The sequence below is a fragment of the Lactuca saligna genome, chromosome 1 (assembly GCF_052625555.1).
Source record: "Lactuca saligna cultivar CGN05327 chromosome 1, ASM5262555v1, whole genome shotgun sequence".
NCBI lineage: Eukaryota > Viridiplantae > Streptophyta > Magnoliopsida > Asterales > Asteraceae > Lactuca > Lactuca saligna.
The window spans coordinates 155,584,029-155,605,166 of NC_136417.1; the positions used below are offsets into that span (position 1 = coordinate 155,584,029).

At 42.3% G+C, this 21,138-nt stretch overlaps 1 protein-coding gene across 1 annotated transcript; it reads left to right on the plus strand.

Annotated features, from left to right (window-relative positions):
• The first annotated feature begins 167 nt into the window (after positions 1-167).
• On the plus strand, positions 168-3,788 carry LOC145012813 (uncharacterized). The gene is made up of 4 exons (XM_078971618.1): positions 168-2,398; positions 2,489-2,798; positions 3,111-3,387; positions 3,496-3,788. The coding sequence occupies exons 1-4, from the start codon at positions 168-170 to the stop codon at positions 3,786-3,788; spliced, it is 3,111 nt and encodes a 1,036-aa protein (XP_078827744.1).
• The last annotated feature ends 17,350 nt before the right edge of the window (positions 3,789-21,138 follow it).

Genomic DNA, 21,138 nt, shown 5'->3' on the forward strand with positions numbered 1-21,138 from the left:
TATTCATTCTATTTTCTTTGTTGGTTTTTTTAGTGCTGTCATTTCTGTTTCCTAATTGTGAGACCTAATTACTCATACTCATGCCTGATAAAAAGTTTGAGAAGCATCTTATACTAATACCATTTCTTTTTTTATAGTTAATCTTCTGTTGTTTTTCACTATAAGTCATGGACAGATCTTGGATGTATCTTGCACCAAGATCAAGTCAAACTTTTGTTAATGGTGTGCTAAACTTCTTGAATTTTGCATTTGAGAGAACAAGTGTCAATGGGGGGATGATAAAGTGTCCATGTACAAACTGTATAAACATGGAATATCAGAATAGACAAATTGTTCTAGATCACCTCATATGTTCAGGGTTCTGTCCAAACTACTTGAAATGGGTATATCATGGGGAGGACACAGCAGTTGCATCAACAAGCACAACCCATAACGAAGAAGAAAGCATATTTCACCATGAAATGCATGAAATGTTGAATGATATTTTTGAGATGGAAGGTGGAAGGGGAGAGGAAATACATGAGAATGCCTTAAATAATAGTCAAGAGATGGGAAATGGGAGAAATAAATTCGATGACCTTATGAAGGAGGCTGAAGAGAAAGTGTATCCGAATTGCAAATACAACAAATTATCATGTGTGGTGTATTTGTACCATTTAAAGTGTCTTGGTGGTTGGAGTAACAAATCTTTCTCTATGTTGTTAGAGTTTTTAAAGGATTTGTTACCTGAAAGAAATGTGTTACCTAAATCAACACATCAAGTAAAAAAAATAATGGCTAACTTGGGATTAGGATATGAAAAAATTCATTCATGTCCTAATGGTTGCATGTTGTTTTGGGATGACAAGGAGAAAGATGAAGTTTGTTCCTTTTGTGGGTCTTCTAGGTGGGAAGTTCATGAAGCTAATCCAGAACAAGAAGTGAGTCCTCCCAAGAAAAAGGCATCAAAAATATTGCGGTGGTTTCCTCTAAAGCCTAGACTTCAGAGATTGTTTATGTCATCAAAGACAGCTAATTTTATGAAGTGGCATCATGTGGATCGTGTAAAAGATGGAAAGTTGCGACACCCAGCAGATGCATTAAATTGGAAAGATTTTGATGAAAAGTTTCCAGAATTTGCTCGTGATCCTCGTAATGTTCGCCTAGCTTTGTCGAGTGATGGTTTCAACCCGTTTAGGACAATGAATGTGGCACACAGTATTTGGCCAGTTTTTCTTATTCCATACAACTTGCCTCCATGGTTGGTTATGAAGCAACCAAATTTCATTCTTTCTTTAATCATTCCGGGTCCAAAAAGTCCTGGAAACAAAATAGACGTGTATATGCAACCTCTGATTAAAGAGTTGAAGGAGTTATGGGAGGATGGAGTTAATACATTTGATGCATCAACGAAACAACACTTCCAGTTGAAGGCTGCTCTTATTTCTACCATATCAGATTTTCCAGGTTATGCCAATCTGTCAGGATGGAGCACTAAAGGAGAACTTGCATGTCCTATATGTGGTTTTGATACTGATTCCAAATGGCTAACCAATGGAAGAAAGTGGTGTTATATGTGTCATAGGAGGTGGCTTCCAGTTGACCATCGTTGGCGTTTAGACACTAGATCATTTCTTGGACGCCACGAATTAAGAGTAGCTCCAGTTCCTTCTTCTGGAAAGGAGATTCTACAAAAACTAGAAAATACAGAATTTCTTGTTGACAATGTTAATGGCGGTCCATGGAAAAAGAAAAGTATTTTTTTTATGTTGCAATATTGGGAACATTTGCTTTTACGTCACAATCTTGATCCGATGCACATTGAAAAAAATGTGCAAGACAACATAGTGGGGACAGTATTAGGACAAGAAAAAAAGTCCAAAGATAACTATAAAACAAGGCTTGACTTACAAGAATTAGGTATGAGAAAGGAAATGCATCCAAAGAAACGACCTAGAAGTAATGTTACTTTCATACCAAAAGCCTGCTATCAGATGTCCAGGGCTGAAAAGACTGAATTTTTAAAATGTCTCAAGTCAATCAAACCACCTGATGAGTTTTCATGCAATATCTCTCGATGTGTTCATTTAAATGAGCGCAAACTAATTGGGATGAAAAGTTATGATTGTCACGTGTTGATGCAAGAGTATTTGTCGATTGCATTACGTGGAACTTTACCGGACCATGTAAGCTCGGTCATAATTGAATTATGCGATTTTTTTAGGATCATTTGCTACAAGGATTTATCTGATGATGATCTAAATTTTATTGAGGCTAAAGTTTCTCTCACTCTATGCAAATTAGAGAAAATATTTCCGCCTTCCTTCTTTACTGTAATGGTACACTTGGTAATCCATTTAACCAGAGAGGTGAGGCTTGGAGGTCCTGTTGCATTTCGTTGGATGTACCCTATTGAAAGGTACGTAACATTTCTATAAAGTTTATTTATTGTTTTTTTAAAAATTTAAAACTTATAAATAATCAATGACTTGTAACTATGGCACTACAGGTACCTTTGTAAACTTAAGTCATACGTTCATAATAGAGCTTGTCCGGAAGGATCAATTGCTGAAGGTTATATAGCTGAAGAAAGTATAACTTTTTGCTCCAGATATATATCGAAAGTAGAAACCGTCTTCAGTAGACCAGTTAGGAATGATGATGAGGGTCAACAAAATGACATTGAAGAATCCAACAATCTTTGCCCCGGTCGTGCTATAGGGCATAAATTGCATTCGGGACTATCTTTTCACAAAAGAAGGAGGAGATCTTCAAATTCAGTCATTGATGAAAAGTCACTTTCTCAAGCTCATCGTTATGTACTATTCAATGTCGAGTCAGTTTCACCTTTTCGAGAGTAAGACAATTCATGATTTTTATGTTATTAGAAACTCTTTCTATTCATTCATCTTTCACACAAAAATATTAATATGGTTTTTTTTAAGGGAACACAAACGGATAGTCAAGGGACAAAACCGTTCTCGTCGGCTACCAGATTATGAAATCGACAAGATTCATGCCCAATAGTTTAGTGATTGGTTCAAGAGAAGGGTAATTCGAAAAAATGTTGAATATGTTATAATTTTTCATTTAGGATATTAGTTTTAAGACTATTAACATCTATGTTGTAGGTTGCACGTATGGAAGCACAAGGTGATGAAGTAACTGAAGACCTAAAATGGCTTGCTCGTGGTCCACTTAGAAGTGTGCAACGATACTCTGGATACCTTGTTAAGGGTTACCGTTTTCATACAAAAAATCGAGAGAAATCACTAAGAACCCAAAATAGTGGTGTCGTTGTTACTGTAGAAGGTGCAAATTATGCTAGTAGTCGAGATAGAAGGCCTGTTCATAGCGTGATTAACTACTATGGTAAATTGAGTGACATTATTGAGTTAAACTACTCAGGTCAAATACGAGTAGTTTAATTCAAATGTGAGTGGGTTGACATCAATAGGGGCTGCAAGAAAGATAATGGTGTAACATTGGTGAATTTCTCATACAGGGCACATACAGGTGCTAATTTAACAGATGATCCCTTCGTATTGGCATCACAAGTTGAGAAAGTTTTCTATGTCACAGATCCTAAGCAGAAAGATTGGGAAATTGTCAAACATGTAAAATTAAGAGATGTATTTGACATGGGAGGTGTCGATACTCAGGTTTCTCCTTATTCTAATGATTGCACATTTGATGTGCCTAATTTGCATAGGATTGGGGATGATGGTGAAGATGGCATAGACATTACCCCTGAGATGGAACATGAAGAAGATGTTGAAGAAAGCGATGATGACTTTATTCTTTTTTGATTAGTCATTAATATTATGTCTTAAATCTTGGTGTACTTTTTGGACAATTGTATCATTAGGTGCTATATAGTGGTGTTTTTATCTGTTATACATGTGTGTGCGTTAGATTTATGATACTTGCAATGCATCTTTTGTTTATTGAATATTATTTTAATATTAATTATATGGCCAATATTGATGTCTGTATTGCATGTGTTTTGAATAGACAGTATGGGAAGGCGAAAGAGGCTATGTATCACTTCTACTGAAATCAACGAGCTCATTGAAGACCATGGGGCTACTGAAACTGAAGATGTTCAATCAAATTGTGAAGAATTTCAATCTATTAATCAACAATCTAACCAACAATCTTCGGAGTGTGAGATAGGTGCAAACGAACAAGGTATCTTAGTTACTCCAACACAAAATTACCATATGGTATAATAGATTAATGGTAATTATAAAAGAACAGAGGATTGAAATATAAAAAGAAAGAGGGTTATAATGTCATTATAAAGAACATGTGTATGAAAATTAAAAAGAAATAGGGGTATAATAGTCATTACAAAAAACAGCGGTTTGAAATTATAAAAGAAACAGAGGTTTATTGGTAGGATATTTTCTTTTGTCTTTAAAAAGAAAAAGACGTAAGAAACAGAGTAAGAAACAAAGTAATTTTGCTTTTGGCTTTCAAATCCAAAGTTACAATATATGTCCCTGGTTTTGACTCTTATTTCCCCTGTAACCCCTCATCCCATATTTCTTTTCATATTTGGTTTTAAACTTTTCAGTTTACACCCTTAGGTTTCACAATTTATTTAAAATTTGATATTGTTAAAATCTTCTTTAATTAGATTATATCTAACAATTTTTTTAACAATAACCATGTTTTTGCTGAATTATTTATACAAAAATTGTCGTTTTACTGATATGTTAATGATCAACTATAGGTCCTTTTGCTGAATTGATTTTACAGATTTGGTCCTATGAAATTTACAAAATAGGTCCCTGTGTTGACAAAATATGATAGAATGTCACTATTTCGATTTTTGTTGATTATTCCCCGGTTGCTATTGAGTTACATTTTTTTGGTTGCTATTGTTTAGGTGCTCCCAAAAAGGTCAGAGGTTATACCCAAAAATCAGAAACATGGAAAATGAATAGTACACAAAGAATAGTTGTCACATTTAATAACTTCGGAAAGCCAGTGGGGGATGAAGGTAATGAACTTGTTCAATACCTTGGAACGCTTGTGAGGATGGCCGATCATGTTTCAATAGAATATTCTGACTGGAGAAAGGTTCCCATACAAAAGAAAGAGGATATGTATTCACTGGTTAAGGTATATATCACTTATAATACTTGATAAAGGATTTTCTTTTTGTATTCATATAAGCTAACATATTAATTCTTTTATGTGTAGTCCAAGTTTATATTTCATCCAGTTGAGACTAGTGAGATTAAAAAATGGATCTTTCATAGCATGGGAAAAAAATGGAGAACATGGAAAGGTTCATTAAAGACACGTGCGTATGATCCTAGCCTTTCTATTGATGAAATTGTGACACAACAAACTAAAAAAGACAATAGAGTGAATCCAACTCAATTTAAAGAATTAGTTACTCGTTGGTTCACTTCTGAATTTCAGGTAGATCTGTAAGTTTCATTTTATGTATATTTGAAGAATGTGTAATAATTTACTATTTACCTTAGAGTACATGTGCTGTAAAAAGAATGAGTCGTGAAAAGATGCACGAGCCTCATGTTACGGGAACGAAATCATTTGCTAGACTTGCTCATGAAATGGTATTATTCTTGTTTTTTTAGTTTTATTTATTTATTTATTTATTTATTTTGTCTTTTTTGGTTTTTATTTCCTTTAATAGCTATATATTAAACATATCTTTTTTCCTTTTATAGGCAATAAATAATAATGGTGTATACCCATCACGAGGAGAAATGTATGTAACAACCCGCACTCGTAAAGATGGAAGTATTGTTGATGATAAAGCTGCTGAAGTTGTGGTAATGCACTTTTATGTATTTTAAATGTTCCTATCATATATATGTTTATGTTTTATCATATGTATGTTTATTTTTTAAATATTACATGTGTTATGATATATTTAGGCTTCATTGAAAGCTATTGCAAGTGACTCCATAAGCACACCTAGAGATTCAAGTGATATTACAAATGATGACTACTCAAAGGTTAAAGGCCCAGAGAAAAGGGGGTATGTTCGATTAGTAGGAAGGATGCCGGCTGCAAAAAAGAATGGTGACTCTTCATCAGATTCACAAACTGTTCATCAACTAAAGAGTGTTGTCAACGTTATGGCAAACATCATCCAAGAACATATCCCTAATGCAAACTTGTCTGCAGTTCTTAGAAATATGAACATAGAGGTAATTACATGCACTATTACTTAGTTTATATTTTATGTATTAATCATGTTAATTTGTTTTCATTAATATGTTTTAGGTCCCTGGTATTTCTTCAGTCCCTAACAATTCTATATCAGTTAACCAGATATCACCAGTAAGAAGTCAGGATAACAATGGTATATACTTTACTGTTTCAACTTTTCACATATGTATTAGACAAAACTTTTACTTGCATTTTGAATCATGTTTTCATTGTATGCATATTGAAAGGTGTTTGTTTTTTTTAACAGGTAACCACTAGTATCATTGGTAAGAAAGAGTTTACACAAGGATCACATTACTTCCATGAAGACTTTGAGAGAGATTTAAGAGCGTAATGATTTTTTGTGTTTTATGTTAGATTTTTAGACTTAAATTGACACTTAGTATGAATTTGTTTCCAAACATTTGGAACGTTTTTGGAAAACGATTTAACTTTTAATTGAAATGATGGTATTATGATTTTACAATTTATTGTTTTGTTTATCTTTTATAATTAATGATTTTAACTAATCAAAGCTAATATGTTAACTGTCCATAATGACATTTAAATTGAGAATATGGTTTTTGTAGCAAAAATTATGTGCCACTAAATGTGGTATAGATTTTAAATAACAATAGTTTTTACCGGCACAAAACTTGTGCCACAAAATCTTTTTTGTATATTGTGGCAAAAAAAGTGCCATTAAAACCTTAAAGGTTTGCAGTGACAAACCAAAAAGTGCCACTAAAAGGCTTTAGTGGTATCACTCTTAGTGACACTTTTTTTGTGTGCCGCTGATTCTTAGTAGGGTCTTTAGTGGCATTTTTTAAGTTTTCTGTGGCACTTTTTGTATGCCACTAAATGGCTTTTTTTTTTTGTAGTGTCCCCACTGGAAATCCAACCCCTTCCTCGTAAGATGAGTGAGGGGTACTGCGATCTTGGAAAAATCTCGAATAAATCTCCGGTAGTACCCTGCTAATCCCAAGAAACTCCTGATGTCTGACGGAGATTTCGGAGACTCCCACTGCATAACCGCCTCCACCTTGGCCGGATCGACCAAAATCTTGTAACATTCCAAAATACGACCCAAATTTTTTTGTTTAAATAGTAATAAGAATCATATACTGATCGTCATATCATAAAAACCATATGTCAAATATCTCAACTCATAATAAAATGTTGTGAAACAACTGTATAAAATCAAACTATGAATCAAAACAAACTCCCAGGATAAAGACTGAAGTTGTGGTGCGTGCGATGCCATCATCCCGAGCTCTTCCCCTTACTCGCAGAAGTACCTGAAACCAAAACTAAAACTGTAAGCACGAAGCTTAGTGAGCTCCCCCAAAATACCACATACCATACAATAGCATATAAACACGTACTGAGCCTTGTCCATTGCATCGGGCCGAAGCCCAGAAACTGCATCGGAGCGGAGTCCGGAACTGACTGGGACCTTGTCCCCTACATCGGACCGAAGTCCGGAACTGACTGGGACCTTGTCCCCTGCATCGGACTGAAGTCCGGAACTGACTGCATCAGACCGAAGTCCGGAAACTAATTGGGCATAGCATAGCATAGCAAAAACACATATCAACTAACATAACACACATGATCATAAACTCATATACTGCATACTACGTCAGGCCGTAGCCCATAACACTTAACATATAAATCCTGTCTGAGCCACGAAGGCATCAAACAAACTAACAACTGCATCGGACCAAATTCCAAAAACTACTGCTACTAAACGGGCCGACATTGTGGCCTTAGACCCGTTCCTACTGGAAGGAAACTCACCTCGTAGCCTAGCTGCTGAAAGGACTGCTCTGGAATCTTTCTGTTACGTCTCCGGTTTCACCCCGACTACAATATCCATGAGCACCATTTATCAAATACTGATAATAATAATACTGAGGGTAAAATGACTCTCCTACCCCTGGTCCAAGTCAACCTAACTTTCAAAGTCAACATTCAGTTGACCTGACTCGTCGAGTTGGGCCGCCAACTCGTCAAGTTCTTACTCTTACTTCCTTGATTCCACTCACTACTACTCGTCGAGTTTTGGCGCAAACTCGGCGAGTTCCTCTTCGCTACTAACACTCTGAAAATCTGCATCTGACTCGCCGAGTTGTATGAACAACTCGTCGAGTTCTCCTTCATCAGATGACTATTCTAGCTGTGACTCGCCGAGTTGTATGAACAACTCATCGAGTCTGTTCTTGAAGTATGAAGATGGCGTTGGACTCGCTGAGTCAGGGCATTGACTCGCCGAGTTCTTCCATGAATGAGTCTAACCCTCTAACTCACCGAGTCCACTTCTCACTCACTGGCTCCACTCGGCATAACTCGAAAAAGGAAACACAAGGGACTCACGACTCGACTCGCCGAGTCAGAAGAACGACTCGCCGAGTAGTATGCATGCAAATACTATACACTCGATTCTGCTTGAAACTAATCCATGCCATTAGTAGATCTGGGTTCCTGGGACTCGATTTACACGTAATGTTTCCCACTTTACGTGTAAATAACATCAAATGGAAGTTTTAAGGTTAAAAGCACACTATAATAGTAGATCTAGAGCTTTCATGCAAAATGGATCCATAAAGGTGCTAGATCTAAGCTCCTGGAAATCAAATCTAGCTAGATCTGAAGGTTAATCAACTCCATGAGTCCTCTATGCCACTACTAAGCTAAGAAATGGTTTAAGAATGGCTTCACAAAGGAGATTTAAGCATAGAAACAGAAAAGGGCCAATATATACCTTACTTTCTTCTGAAATTCCTCAAATATCTAGGATCTCCTTCTTCACCTCTTGATCTACCTTTCTTTGTCTCTCAAAATCTTCAAATAACACACCAAAATCACACAAATTGCAAAAAGGGCTCTAGGGTTTCGAGAATGAAGCTCTGAGGGGTGATGGGGGCTGACTTGAGGCCCCAAAAGTCGTTTATATAGGGTGCAAACCCTTGAAATTAGGGTTTCATCCAGACTGGCGGACTCGCCGAGTCGCCAACTTAAACGTGCTCGAAATCGCGACCTAACTTGACAAGTCCAGCAACTGACTCGTCGAGTTCCCCTTAAAACTTGAAGAAATATAACAATAAATAACAATATAAATATCATACCACAATTGGGGTGTTACAACCCTCCCCCAGTTGTCTCAGACTTCCTCCTCAAAGTCTGCTGCTGTCGAATCCAAGAACAACTCGGGGTAATGTCCCCGCATCTCCTCCACGGACTCCCACGTCCACTCAGAACCCTTACAGTGCTACCACTGCACCTTTACCAACTGAATCACTTTGTTCCTCAAGGTCTTCACCTTCCGATCCAAGATCGTAACTGGCTTCTCGACATCATTCAGGCTGCTATCAACCTGAATATCCTCAATGGGCACTATTGCTAACTCGTCCACCAAACACTTCCTCAGTTGAGAAACATGGAAAGTGTTGTGGAACTGGCTAAGCTCTGACGGAAGATCTAACTGATAAGCAACCCGACCCACCCGGGCCAAAACCCTAAAAGGACCAATGAACCTGGGGCCCAGCTTACCCCTCTTCCGAAATCTGATAACACCCTTCTAGGGCGAAACCTTCAGGAGGACCATATCGCCCACCTGAATATCCAAATCTGAACACCTCCTATCGACGTAACTCTTCTACCGACTCTGAGCAGTCTGCAGTCTGCCACAAACTTGCTGGATCAATTCTATCGTCTTGAGCACCACCTCAGTGCTCCCAATGACTCGCTGACTGTCCTCGCCCCAACAAATCGGGGTCATGCACTTCCTCCCATAGAGCATTTCGAAAGGAGGTCGATCGATGATTGCGTGGTAACTGTTGTTATACAAAAATTCTGCTAACGGAAGGTACGTATCCCAACTGCCACCAAAGTCTAGAACACATGCCCGCAGCATGTCCTCGAGGGTCTGAATCGTTCTCTCACTTTGTCCGTCCGTCTGAGGATGGAAAGCGGTGCTAAAATGGAGATGAGTACTCATCTCGTCGTGAGACCGCTTCCAGAATCTGGAAGGGAAACGGACATCTCGGTCTGACACCACCAAAACAGGCACTCCATGACGTGCCACTACCTCCCTCACATAAATATCAGCTAACTTTTCTACTGATATGCTCTCCTGAATCGGTATAAAATGAGCGCTCTTCGTCAACCGATCCACAATAACCCATATAGAATCCACTCCACGCGCAGTCCTGGGAAGCTTTGTGATGAAATCCATGGTAATGTCTTCCCATTTCCACAACGGAATCTCTAATGGCTGCATCTTTCCGTGAGGTCTCTAGTGTTCTGCCTTAACCTTCCTGCAGGTCAGACACCTCTCCACATACCAGGCGACATCCAGCTTCATGCACGGCCACCAATAATAGGGTTGAAGATCTCTATACATCTTCGTAGCCCCCAAATGAATGAAAAATTGAGACTTATGGGCCTCATCCATCAACACTTGCCATACGCTGCGCTAGTACGACACCCAAACTCTCCCGTGAAGGGTCAACAATCCTCTACTATCATAGTCAAAAGAAGCTACTCGGCCCACGATCCTCTCACACTTCTGTCTCTCCTCCTTGAGGCCTTCTACCTGTGACTCTTTAATTTGCTCCAACAATGGAGCAATCACCATCATCCTCAAACAAATGTCTCTGATCGGAGCCGCTACTGCCTTGCAGCTCAAGGCGTCGGCCACTACATTGGCTTTCCCCGGGTGATAAAGGATCTCACAGTCGTAATCCTTCAACACATCCAACCATCGCCTTTGCCTCATATTCAGATTCGACTGATCCATGGGGTACTTCAAACTCTTGTGATCCGTGTAAATGGTACAACAGACCCCATAAAGGTAATGTCTCCAAATCTTGAGGGCAAACACCACTGCCCCCAGCTCTAAATCATGTGTAGGATAGTTAGCCTCGTGAGGCTTCAATTGTCTCGAGGTGTAGGCTATCACACGACCTCGTTGCATCAACATTGCTCCAATACCTGTGATCGAGGCATCACAGTAAACTACAAAATCCTCCACTCCCTCTGGTAGGGTAAGAATCGGTGCCTCACACAATCTCTGTTTGAGGGTCTCAAATGCTACCTGCTGATCAGGCCACCAACGAAACGCTACCGACTTCTTGGTCAGTCGGGTGAGCGGTACTGCTATCTTGGAGAAATCCTGGATGAATCTCCTGTAATACCCTGCCAATCCTAGGAAACTCCGAATCTCGGATGGAGACCTCGGAACTTCCCACTGCATCACAGCCTCAATCTTGGCCGGATCTACCAAAATACCCTTCTGGTTGATGAGGTGACCAAGGAACTGTACCTCACGCAACCAAAACTCGCACTTGGAGAACTCCATGAAAAGTTTCTCCCTTTTCAAAACCCCTAGCACCTCTCTCAGGTGTTCCTCATGCTGCTCCTGAGTCTTGGAATACACCAATATATCGTCTATAAATACTATCACAGATTGATCCAACATCGGCCTGCACACGCGGTTCATGAGGTCCATGAATGCGGCCAGAGCATTGGTGAGACCAGATGGCATCACCACAAACTCATAATGACCATACCTGGTCCTAAAGGTAGTCTTCTACACATCCTCATCTCTGACCCGCATCTGGTGATATCCTGAGCGTAAATCAATCTTGGAGAACCAAGACGCTCCCTGAAGCTGATCAAACAAATCATCTATCCTTGGAAGTGGGTAACGGTTCTTCACCGTTACCTTATTCAGCTCCCGGTAATCTATACACATACGGTGCGACCCATCCTTTTTCTTCACGAATAAAATCGGTGCACCCCAGGGCGAACTGCTCAGCCTGATAAATCCCTTGTCCAGCAACTCTTGCAACTGCGTAGACAACTCCTGCATCTCTGGGGGAGCCAACCGATACGGTTCCCTGGCTATCGAAGCTGCACCAGGGACTAGATCGATCTCGAACTCAACCTATCTCTCAGAAGGTATCCCCGGCAATTCCTCCGGGAATACATCTGAGTAATCTCCACCACCGGAACATCATCAACTGTCATCTTGCCCTTTTCCTAGGCATCTAAAACATAGGCAATATAGCCGACACAACCCTGTTGAAAGTAGCGTCTTGCCCTCGCTGCTGAACACAGAACTGGCCCGCACTGTGGCTTCTCTCCCTGAATCACTAACTCTCCCCCATTGGGAGTGCGTACCCTCACTAACTCTAGCTCGCAATCTATCACCGCCCCATTGGGGCTCAGCCAATCCATGCCTACTATGCCTTTATTCCCTCGCAGGGGAATAGGGACCAAGTCCACCGGAAACTACTCATCGAACAACTGTAGAGAACACCCTCTGTGCACCCTTGCCACCCTAACGGTCCTATCAGCTGCAATCTCAACCTCAAGTGGAAAATCTAGCTTCCCTGGAGCTCTGCTAAACCTCTTGCTAAGTGCAAGAGAGACGAATGATCGGGTAGCTCCCGAATCAAACAATACCATAGCTGAAATGCCGTTCACTGAGAACGACCCTATACAAAACGTATAACCATAAGAAACAATGAAGAAATAAATACTGAGATAAGGGAAAAATACATACCCGTCACCACGTCAGGAGTCGCTCGCGCCTCCTCTGCTGTCAGCTGAAAAGCCCTACTCTTTGCCACCGGTGTCTCAGCTCGGCCCTGACGGCCATCTGTAATCCTCAAAGTAGTAGGAGCAGGTGCTGACACCTTTCCTGCAGCAGCTAAACTTGGACACTGGGACTTTTTATGCCCTCTCTGATTGCAATGGAAGCAAATCAGATCTGATGCTGCAACGGCGGTAGTAGTGGCTGTACAATCTCTGCTCATATGCCCAGTCCGGCCACACTTGTAGCAACTGGCACTCCCTGACTTGCACACCCCATCGTGCAATCTCCCACACTTTCCACACCAAGCGTGGCTCTGTTGATTCCTAGCTCTATGATCTGAACCCCTAGGCTTTTTTCCCGCATTCCCTGCACCTGGAGCCGCCTACGGCTTCCTCTTCCTCTCCATCTCAAGGTCAATCTCTCTCTCTCTCTCTCTCTCTCTCTCTCTCTCTCTCGCCCTAGCAATCATGTCATCCAGCATTTTGTAGCTAGACCGGCTCACGAACTGGCGGATATCACTCCACAACATCTCATGATAACGAGCCTTCTTCATTTCCTCATCAGTCGCGTACTGAGGAACGAGAAGTGCCCTCTCCCTGAACTTGGCGGTAATTTCCGCCACCGTCTCAGTAGTCTGGGTAAGATCCTGAAACTTGCGGGCTAACTGTTGCACCTCAATAACCGGTGCGAACTCGGCTCTGAATCTGGTAGTAAAGTCTGCCCAGGTCATGGCATCCAAAGCTGCATCATCCCCGATGGCATGACCAATCTCCTCCCACCAATCTCGTGCCCTGTCCTTCAGAAGACAGGACGCCATTCTGACCTTGTCCCCCTCGGGACATCTGCTAGTGCGGAAGGCATTGGCCATATCTGCCAACCATCTGGTGCTTGTTATGGGGTCCCACGCCCCGTGGTAATCTGGAGCTCCACATGCACGAAACTCCCTGAAGGTAAGCATGCGCGATCCCATCATGGCCGCTACCTCAACACGAAAAGTACTCAGCCTCTCGTCCATCATCTCTAAGATACCCTCCTTGATCAAACCGAAGATCACAGGAGTCTGCTCAAGTATGGTGCAAGTAATCTTTGAAGAAAGAAACTCCCTGGTCTGCTCATCCAACTTCCCGGCCTTTGGGCCTGATCCTGATCCCTCTTCGGCACCTGAACTGCCGACTGCTGGTCTAGGGCGTAATTCCACCATTCTGAAACACAACATAATAAATGTCAGGAACACTGATATATCTCGTGGAATCACTACTACCACAAGTTTCCTGGTCTCATCTCAGCTTTCCTTGATTCGAGTATGGATCCTCTGCTTCCAGTAGTACGGGCCCATACTACCTTCCACATCTATCCGTACTTTCCTCAAGTACTGCCTCGACTCCACCAAGTCACTATTACTGCTAATGATCTCTGCTACTCTCATCCTAGGCTTTCCCTAGGGAATTCTCTGATTATACCTGATCCATTCCTCAGCTGCTGAAAGCCTCCATGTGATGCCAATTAGCCAGCACCTGAACACCATCACATGCGGTGAGGCTTAGATAATCCTTCAAGTAAAAGACTCATCCATACAACGGTTAGACTCAGACAAGAGATGCGCAATAGGGCTAAGTCTAGAACTCTGAGATTATTTAACCTTGTTCACATGTGACGTGACGCTTTCACCTAATGGCTAACTCCCATCACTTAGAGTCCCACAAAGCACAAAGCAAATAACATTCAGACATAGGAGACTACTCAAGCAATTCTATCCTCATAAGAGGGAAACTATACTAGGATACAATGCTAAGCTCACATTATCAGGCATAACCCTAACAGACTATCCTACTGCTGACTACTCTATGCTAGCATGCAATTCTTATAAGGCTGAAACACATAAAGCAGACATATAAGGCATCCTCCTAGATCCTTAGTTCTATACTAGCATGTTGTTCTACTGAAACTGAAACTGATATTCAAAACATAACTTGTATGGGTAATTTGGGAGTACTTACTTGAGCTCGACTGATCGCATGCACCACACCCCTTTTCTCATTTCAAAGTTTTTATCTTTCTTAAAAATTTCTTTTTACTTTTCTAAAACTCTTTTCTTTTGAAAAAAACATTTTACCGTTTCCTTAGTTTGAGTTCAGACACACCCGGAAGTGTGCCCGAATCCCTCAAACCAAGGCTCTGATACCAACTTGTAACATCCCAAAATACGACCCAAATTTTTTTGTTTAAATAGTAATAAGAATCATATACTGATCGTCATATCATAAAAACCATATGTCAAATATCTCAACTCATAATAAAATGTCGTGAAACAACTGTATCAAATCAAACTATGAATCAAAACAAACTCCCAGGATAAAGACTGAAGTTGTGGTGTGTGCGATGCCATCATCCCGAGCTCTTCCCCTTACTCGCGGAAGTACCTGAAACCAAAACTAAAACTGTAAGCATGAAGCTTAGTGAGCTCCCCCAAAATACCACATACCATACAATAGCATATAAACACGTACTGAGCCTTGTCCATTGCATCGGGTCGAAGCCCGGAAACTGCATCGGACCGGAGTCCGGAACTGACTGGGACCTTGTCCCCTGCATCGGACCGAAGTCCAGAACTAACTACATCGGACCGAAGTCCGGAACTAACTGGGACCTTGTCCCCTGCATCGGACCGAAGTCCGGAACTGACTGCATCAGACCAAAGACCGGAAACTAACTGGGCATAGCATAGAATAGCAAAAACACATATCAACTAGCATAACACACATGATCATAAACTCATATACTGCATACTACGTTTGGCCGTAGCCCATAACACTTAACACATAAATCCTGTCTGAGCCACGAAGGCATCAAACAAACTAACAACTGCATCGGAGCAAAGTCCGGAAACTACTGCTACTAAACGGGTCGACATTGTGGCCTTAGACCTGTTCCTACTGGAAGGAAACTCACCTCGTAGCCTAGCTGCTGAAAGGACTGCTCTGGAATCTTTCTGTTGCGTCTCCAGTTTCACCCCGACTACAATATCCATGAGCACCATTTATCAAATACTGATAATAATAATACTGAGGGTAAAATGACTCTCCTACCCCTGGTCCAAGTCAACCTAACTTTCAAAGTCAACATTCAGTTGACCTGACTCGTCGAGTTGGGCCGCCAACTCGTCGAGTCCTTACTCTTACTTCCTTGATTCCACTCACTACTACTCGTCGAGTTTTGGCGCAAACTCGGTGAGTTCCTCTTCGCTACTAACACTCTAAAAATCTGCATCTGACTCGCCGAGTTGTATGAACAACTCGTCGAGTTCTCCTTCATCAGATGACTATTCTAGCTGTGACTCGCCAAGTTGTATGAACAACTCGTCGAGTCTGTTCTTGAAGTATGAAGATGGCGTTGGACTCGCTGAGTCAGGGCATTGACTCGCCGAGTTCTTCCATGAATGAGTCTAACCCTCTAACTCACCGAGTCCACTTCTCACTCACTGGCTCCACTCGGCATAACTCGAAAAAGGAAACACAAGGGACTCACGACTCGACTCGCCGAGTCAGAAGAACGACTCGCCGAGTAGTATGCATGCAAATACTATACACTCGATTCTGCTTGAAACTAATCCATGCCATTAGTAGATCTGGGTTCCTGGGACTCGATTTACACGTAAAGTTTCCCACTTTACGTGTAAATAACATCAAATGGAAGTTTTAAGGTTAAAAGCACACTATAATAGTAGATCTAGAGCTTTCATGCAAAATGGATCCATAAAGGTGCTAGATCTAAGCTCCTGGAAATCAAATCTAGCTAGATCTGAAGGTTAATCAACTCCATGAGTCCTCTATGCCACTACTAAGCTAAGAAATGGTTTAAGAATGGCTTCACAAAGGAGATTTAAGCATAGAAACAAAAAAGGGCCAATATATACCTTACTTTCTTCTGAAATTCCTCAAAGATCTAGGATCTCCTTCTTCACCTCTTGATCTACCTTTCTTTGTCTCTCAAAATCTTCAAATAACACACCAAAATCACACAAATTGCAAAAAGGGCTCTAGGGTTTCGAGAATGAAGCTCTGAGGGGTGATGGGGGCTGACTTGAGGCCCCAAAAGTCGTTTATATAGGGTGCAAACCCTTGAAATTAGGGTTTCATCCAGACTGGCGGACTCGCCGAGTCCAGAATATGGACTCGCCGAGTCGCCAACTTAAACGTGCTCGAAATCGCGACCTAACTCGACAAGTCCAGCAACTGACTCGTCGAGTTCCCCTTAAAACTTGATGAAATATAACAATAAATAACAATATAAATATCATACCACAATTGGGGTGTTACAAATCCCCTCCTGGTTAACGAGATGTCCAAGGAACTGAAACTCTCGTAACCAAAACTCACACTTCGAGAACATGGCATACAACCGTTCTCGCCGCAGGACCTCTAGTAGCTCCTTGAGATGCTGCTCGTGCTACTCCCGAGTCTTGGAATACACCCAGATATCATCTATGAACACAATGACCAAGCGATCGAGCATCGGTCTTCTTACTCGTTTCATCAAATCCATGAACACTGCTGGCGCATTGGTGAGCCCAAACGGCATCACCACGAACTTGTAATGACCATAACGAGTCCGAAAAGCAGTCTTCTCTACATCTTCCTCCCCTACCCTGACCTGGTGATATCCTGACCTCAAATCAATCTTGGAAAACCAAGATGCACCTTGAAGCTGATCGAAAAGATCATCTATCCTCGGGAGGGGATAACGGTTCTTCACCGTTAACTTGTTCAGCTCGATATAGTCAATGCACATCGTGTACGAACCGTCCTTCTTTTTGACGAAAGGATTGGTGCTCCCCATGGTGAACTACTTGGATGAATAAACTGCTTACCCAACAGCTCCTGCAACAGAGATGATAGCTCCTGGATCTCAGGCGGTGCCAGATTATATGGCGCCCTAGCGATAGGGGCCGCACCCAGCACTAGATCAATCCTGAACTCAACCTGCCTCTCCAGAGGCACCCCGGGTAGCTCCTCCGGAAACACGTCAGCGAAGTCTGTAACTACAGGGACCTCCGAAACTGAGGATTGATCCCTAGCCTGCGTATCCACCACGTACGCTAAATAACCGGCACACCCATGTTGTATATACTGTCGAGCCCTGGCCCTCGAACAAAACCCTGATCCCATCTTGGTGCCCTCACCATATACCACCAGTTCTCCTCCACTTGGGGATCGAACTACCACTCGCTGCCCCTCACAGTCGATCATGGCGCCAAATCGACTGAGCCAATCCATCCTTACAATCACGCACACTTCCCCCATGGGAATAGGAATCAAATCTATCGGGAAGTGCACCCCGAAAATCTCCAACTCGCATCCCCGCTTGAATGAAGAAGCAGAAATCCCGTGCTCATTGGCTATCGAAACTCGCAACGGGCACTCAAGCTTATCAACCAACACACTAAACCCTTTACTGAAAGTTTGAGATACGAATGACCGACTCGCCCCCGAGTCAAATAAAACCAAAGCAGGCAAAGAATTCACTAAAAATGTACCTAATCACAGGTACAACCAATAAGCATATCACAAATACAATAACTGAGACAGAGAACAGAAATGTACTAGCAACCACATCCAGTGCTGCCTTGGCCTCCTCGGCCGTGAGTTGGATGGTGCGACCCTGAGCCTTCAGAAGCTCCACCTTGACTGGCCTCCCATCTCCAATCCTCACAGTAGCTGGCACGGGACCCTGCGCCGGCTTGGCGGCGAGCTGCGGACAGTTGGTCTTCACATGACCAACCTGATGAAAATGGTAACAAATCCTCATATCTACTGGAGGGGCAGACTGACGATAGTCCCTGTCATAATGCCCCTCCTTGCTACATTTGTGGCACCCACCTCCTACTCGACAAACCCCAGAATGACCCGTGCCACACTTTCCACACGTGCGGCTCTGCTGACTCCCAACCCAAGTATCAGTGGTCTTAGACTGCTTAGGCGCCAGCTGAGACTGTGTCGGTACCTGACGCTGCTCCTTCAGCTGTAGCTCTAACTCCAACTCATGCCGCCTCGCTACTTCCTGAAGATCTAAGAGGGTATCACAACGCTGTGTAGACACGAACAGGCAAATATCAGTCTTGAGCATACTCAGATAACGAGTCATCTGAGACTGCTCTGAAGCAAACTCCTGGCAAAGCATCGCCCTCTCCGTGAACATACGGGTAATCTCCATCACAAACTCCCCATCCTGCCTCAAAGTCAAGAACTTCTGAGCAAGCCGCTCCCGCTCCACACGTGGAACGTAGCGGGTGCGGAACATATCCCGTAACTACTCCCTAGTAACAGCAGCTCGCTGATCATCAGTATACAACCCTGTTGTCAATCTCCACCAGTCCTTTGCCCCGAGCCTTAGCAAGTTCAGGGCACAACTGACCTTCTGGTCAGCCGGCCATGAGCACGTGAAGAAACAACCCTCCATGTCAGACAACCACCTCATAGCCCTAATCGCATCCTGTGTACCATCAAACGTTGGGGGCTTCGTGTTATTGAAGTCCTGGTACTAGAAAGCCCTGCCGGCTCCTCCTCCAACCCCTGCCGCAGTTACAGCCGATGTGGTTGCAGCGGCCGCTGTCTCTGCCAGAGCTGTATATCGCTCATCAAAGTACTCAACCATCGCGGTCTTAATCGAACCAAACATCTCTGGTAGCTGCGCTCGGAACGCCGCATCAATCTCGTCATGCAGGATCTCCCGGATCGTGGCATCCAACTCCTCTGTCCCAATCTGAACCACAAGCTCAGGTGCTACCGGCACCTCCGACCCTCCGTCTCCCGATCCAGATCCTGACCCAGATCCTGACCCGGATCCAGCAGCAAAACGTCTCGACACCACCATAATAAAAATACACACAAGATGTCAGATAAACAATCACAATATCGAGATACCAATTCCCACAAACCCTAGGGGTTGTGATTTCCTTGCTATGCGTATGGGTCCTATGCTTTTAGTAGTACGGGCCCATACTACCTTCCACACCTACCCATATTTGTCTAAAGTATCACCACGACGCCCTAACAATATTATCAACATAGAAATGCACTCAACCCTCACATCTAGAGGAATATCAACTATCTCGCATCTAGTCTCTCCACTTCCCATGACTCACACATCCATGAAACTTCCATCATCCCCTGCAGCGCTAGTGCATGCGAGCTACACATAACGCTGGATCCAATAGACTTTCGAATATCCAATCCTACCCGAAGGTTGAATCAACATTCTCAGGCTATAAGATCTTAATTTTGTACAGCCGCGATGCATACACTAAACATCTACAGTTATGATGTCAATTCCATATACAAGAGGCCCGAGGCTAACAGGTGTCATATAATCAGGCAGATCTCTCATGCGATTCCTGAAGATCCCTATCCTACCACTAGCATGTTGTTCAAGTATATCAAAATATCAAATAACTGTATGGTATTTTGGGGTTCACTTACAGGCTCCAACTGATCGTACCCTCTGCATACTCCACCCTTTATAAAAAAACCATTTTGAAAATTTTACTTTCCAAAAATCTCCTTGATTTGAGACTGGATTGACATGAGTGCTCCTCCAATTCACTCAAACCAGGGCTCTAATACCAACTTGTATCACCCATAAATTTTTACGCCAAAATTTAAAACTATTCAATCATAATTTAAAACCAACGAGTAACTGTTTACAAAACATTTTCTATCAATATCGATCAGAATGTCCCAAAATAAGATCATAAGGATGAGGAGCAGTACAGTCACGCCTTTGCCTTGCCATGATCTCCTCTTGAAGTACCTGAAACAATAAACTGCAAACTGTAAGCCCGAGGGTTAGTGAGCTACCCCCAAATTACCAATACCACATTGGAATACCAAATCTGTAACCATAAATCAACAACATGCATACTAGGCCATTGGCATGACTGGACCGCCCTACAAGGCCTACAATCTATTGAATCTTCACCAAGCCTTCGACATGACTGGATCGCTACGTGGGCCTACAGTCTTCCCGGACCGCTCATAAGGTATGTTGGCCTTCAGCACAAAGCAGGACCGCCTCAACCCAAATCAACGAGCAAACAATCATGTGTGCAAAACTAACATATACTGGCATATATAGGCATCAAACATAGCTAACTCACTAATCATCAATCATAGCAATCTCTCATGACTAGAATACAGACCTAGCTGGCCACTGAAATCCCGATCCCTAAGGATCATAAAAGCATAACATACTGTCTATCCTGATTCGAATCTATCAGATCATAACCATATATATATATATATATATATATATATATATATGTATGTATGTATATCATGACGATAACAAATAAAGGGCTGGCCTTG

What these genes read in the sequence shown, in the direction of transcription:
- LOC145012813 (XM_078971618.1), top strand. Translation starts at nt 168, where the DNA reads ATGGACAGATCTTGGATGTATCTTGCACCAAGATCAAGTCAAACTTTT. An exon ending in TGGATGTACCCTATTGAAAG is followed by an intron (nt 2,399 to 2,488) that starts GTACGTAACATT and finishes ATGGCACTACAG; the next exon opens with GTACCTTTGTAAACTTAAGT. An exon ending in TTTCTCAAGCTCATCGTTAT is followed by an intron (nt 2,799 to 3,110) that starts GTACTATTCAAT and finishes TCTATGTTGTAG; the next exon opens with GTTGCACGTATGGAAGCACA.